General features: G+C 33.9%; 1 protein-coding gene across 1 annotated transcript; it reads right to left on the reverse strand.

Annotated features, from left to right (window-relative positions):
• Positions 1–982: 982 nt before the first annotated feature.
• Positions 983–2,332, reverse strand: LOC129317228 (receptor-like protein EIX1). The gene has a single exon (XM_054961596.1). It carries the CDS (start codon positions 2,330–2,332, stop codon positions 983–985), a length of 1,350 nt encoding a protein of 449 aa, XP_054817571.1.
• Positions 2,333–3,774: the final 1,442 nt, after the last annotated feature.

The following is a 3,774-nucleotide window of genomic DNA, read 5'->3' on the forward strand; positions in this document are numbered from 1 at the left end:
GATTGCCATTTGAATTTGTGTTCCTAGTGGTATTTGTCCCTTGAAATTGTTGTATGAGAGGTTCAAATAATCGAGAAAATACAAATTAGAGATGGTGGAAGGAATTTCTCCAGAAAGTCTATTGTAGCTGAAATCAAGAGATTCCAAGCTTTTCATGCCTCCAACTTCTTTGGGAATCTTTCCAGTCAAGTGATTTCGGGACAAGTTCAGGGACCACATTTCAGTCAAATTGAACAATTCTTTAGGAATTTCTCCTGATAAATTGTTGTTGGAAAAATCAATAATCCTCAAAAACAATTCATCCTGATTGTAGTCCAATTCTCTTCCTTTAGTAAATAAGTGGACATCATTGACAAGATTAAAATCTTCAGGATTTGAATGCATGATGCTGTTGAGGCAATGAGGTATGGATCCAGAAACATTATTATCAGCAAGATCCAATATCCTTAAGGAAGATAGGTTGCATATCTGTGATGGAATATTGCCTATAAATTGATTGGCCCTCATTATGATAACCATCATATTCTGCTGCAATGTAATTGGCAAACTTCCAGAAAAATTATTTTTCTCCAGGAGGAGGTATTCCAAAAATGTCAAGTTTGATAAGTCTAATGAAAATTCTCCAAAAAAACTATTATCACTCAAGTTGAGTTTTTGAAGATATATTAATGAAGCCATTGAGGGAGGAATTTCACCTGTTAGCCTATTACTCCCCAAATTAAGGTATCCTAATGGTTTCCAATCGGACCAACAGTCAGGAAGTGCTCCACTTAACTGATTATATGATATGTCCAAAGAAGATAACATGATCTCTCCATTACTTTTTGGGTGGCACAACAAAGATGAAATAGATCCTGAGAAAGAGTTATGAGATGCAAGGAATTTTTGGACATTTGCTGATAACTGTGGGAGATCTCCAGTGAAATTATTGTGGCTTAAATCTATATAAGATGAGTTGAGTGTGATATTGGATATATCTACATCAATCAAGTTGTATGATAGGTCGACCATATCTACCCTTGCAAGAAATCGCCCTTGATTCATACATTTGTAGTGATTTTAGAGACCGCTGTGTATATATCCATGTTGGAACATTAGGGCCTAAACTTGTGTTACCCAAATTCAAAAAATCAAGTTGAAATGGTGGGGCCCAATTAGGATCAAAGAAATATTTGAAACCATTTGAACTAGAGTATAGATAAGATAATTTTGAGAGATTGGCAAAATTCTTTTCTGAAAGAACACCGATGAAGAAATTGCCACCAATGGATAATATATTTAGGTTTTGGAGTTGCCCAAGGCTTATTGGAAGATTGCCACTCAATTGATTGTAAGACAATCCTAAGATAGTTAAATCAGAAAGATTTCCAAGAGAAGATGGAATTGAACCAGAGAACAAATTACTGGAGATATCAAATTCCTGCAAATGTTCAAGTTGACCTAACCATTCAGGAATTGATCCTTCGAGATTATTGAATTTCAACCTCAAGCTTTTCAGTTTTCGAAGCTTGAACAAGGCTTCCGGTATTTGCCCATAGAAATTGCAGGCGTTAAGGTCAAGATTAGAGATATCATTGGTGATATTAAAGAACGGATCAGGTAATTTTGCACTGAGATGGTCATTTAAAGAGAGATCAAGAACTTCAAGTGATGTAAAATTGGCATAATCAAGGGATGGAAAATTGCTCAATTGACAAAATCTCAAGTGTAACTCAGAGAGCGAAGGAAGCATGGCCATATAATGGAGCCATTTGGTTTCATTTCCTATATCATTGCCGCTGAGGTCAAGATATTTTAGGGAAGTAAGTTGAGAAAGCCAATGAAGATCACTTATGACTAACTTAAAATTGTCAGAAAAGTCAAGAAAGCGTAGAGAAACAGAAAAATTTTCTGATTGATTAGAAGGAGTAGCAAGTGAGTGGTTGTCAAATTTGTGTCCATCAACAAGAGATTTGGAGATCTGGCATGGTGACACTCTCACAGTTTCAAAATTATTCCGGCTCAAATTCAAGTAGTTGAGGAATTCAACTCGAAGCAGACATAGGCTTATCTCACCTCCTAATGCATGATTGAAAAGATCAAGCTCTGTAACTCTGCCTGTGATGTTGTCACAGTGAACTCCCACCCATGAACAGCAATCATCTTCAACAGCCCAAGAGGAGAGTTGGTTTTTGGCATCTACCACTCCTTGTTTGAAGATCGAGAGCAGCCTTTTATCATTTTCATTGCAACGGACCACCGAGTTTGTACCATCCACGCTTCTGTCAAATGCTGTTGCTAATAGCAGAAACAGTAGAACAAAAGAAATACGTGAAGTAGTGAAGCTTGACATCGTGCTTAATTAGCCTAGAATGAACTTAGGGAGGAGCTCTTTATCTTGTATATATATAGAAGTTGTGTAAATGATCCTAAAAGTCATTGCAAAAGAATTGTTGCTTTGAGAAAAATATTGGAAAATATGAAGTAAACAAAAAGTTAAATGCCTTGAAAAATTGATACAATGAGATGATATTATTGCTTATGGTCAAGTCTACTGATGTTTCCTAGTCTTCACGTCTTTTAATGTAAATTCAATTTGGAAGAGTAAACTAATTTAAATCTAAATCTAAGTTAAGGAAAAAGAACAACCCCAAAGTGGGTATAATAGTGGAAATCTTAGATGCCGCAATGGAATTTGTAAAAATGATTTATTCTAATTGGATTCAAATTTTGTTAACCCAATAGTAAACAACAGTACCAACTACAGTGGGCTGAGTAGTAAAAGACTCTCCTTATTGAAGCAAGTGATTGAAAATTTGAATCTCAACCTTTGTATATTTTTCATTGTTAATGAAGCTTCTACTTATATTATTTATGTTAGATTTAATATCTCAATTCATATATGATCTAATAAGATAGAATAAAGAAACATGTGTGTATTTGAAGAATCCATTGATCGCTTGAAAGAGCTCGATTATCTTGAGTATAGACAGACGCACAACCCACTGGTCCCCAGAGTTTTCATAGAGTGCAGAAATAATGGATCGGAAGAATATGTATCATGTGTATTGTGGTTATCAACTGATTGACTTATAAGAATCAAGTTAGTAACTACTTTATTAAAATAATTAAATAATTATATGTCATTATCTCTGACTCATTCAATTAAGAAATAAAAATAACTGACGGTTACTGGGTTGTGGGTTGGGCCTCTGCCCATTGGGCTCACTTGTGTGGTCCACTTATCACGATTCACACAAAATCATAAAGACTAATCTGTTTGGGCTTATTAATTAATGTTAATCCATAAATAAATATTCCAACAACTTACCCATAAAATTAAAGTAACAAACAATAGTAACATTAAATTTTATTCCCATGCCACCCAATGCATGTAATTGGAAATTAAAATATTCATAGCAAGTATTAAACACTACCGAAAAAATATTTATAAATTCAGGTTTATATAGATCCTGTAGACAAAAAATTTGACTGAGACTCAAATTCTATCATCTATGTTTTCACCTTCATTTCTGTTTGCACAACAAAATCATATCTTTCAAATTCTATGCATGAAAATATTTTATATTGAAACAACAAAATTTGTGAAGTGAAACTCGCTGGATAATTAATGAGTAGAATGAATTCAATTAAGAATGGCCATGATGTATTAAGTTGTGAGAATTATTGGAAAAGAAGATGTGGCTTAAAATATTAATAGAAAATTAAAAGTAAACAAACATTTAGATTTGCCCAAATAAATACTATAACCACATCATTTTCGTGATAGTCAAG

Source organism: Prosopis cineraria, unplaced genomic scaffold, assembly GCF_029017545.1.
Source record: "Prosopis cineraria cultivar Desert tree isolate PC_DT_omini unplaced genomic scaffold, ASM2901754v1 PC8, whole genome shotgun sequence".
Taxonomy (NCBI): Eukaryota; Viridiplantae; Streptophyta; class Magnoliopsida; order Fabales; family Fabaceae; genus Prosopis; species Prosopis cineraria.

Bases quoted from the DNA above. Each gene is read 5' to 3' on its own strand.
- LOC129317228 (XM_054961596.1), bottom strand. From the start codon at position 2,332: ATGTCAAGCTTCACTACTTCACGTATTTCTTTTGTTCTACTGTTTCTG.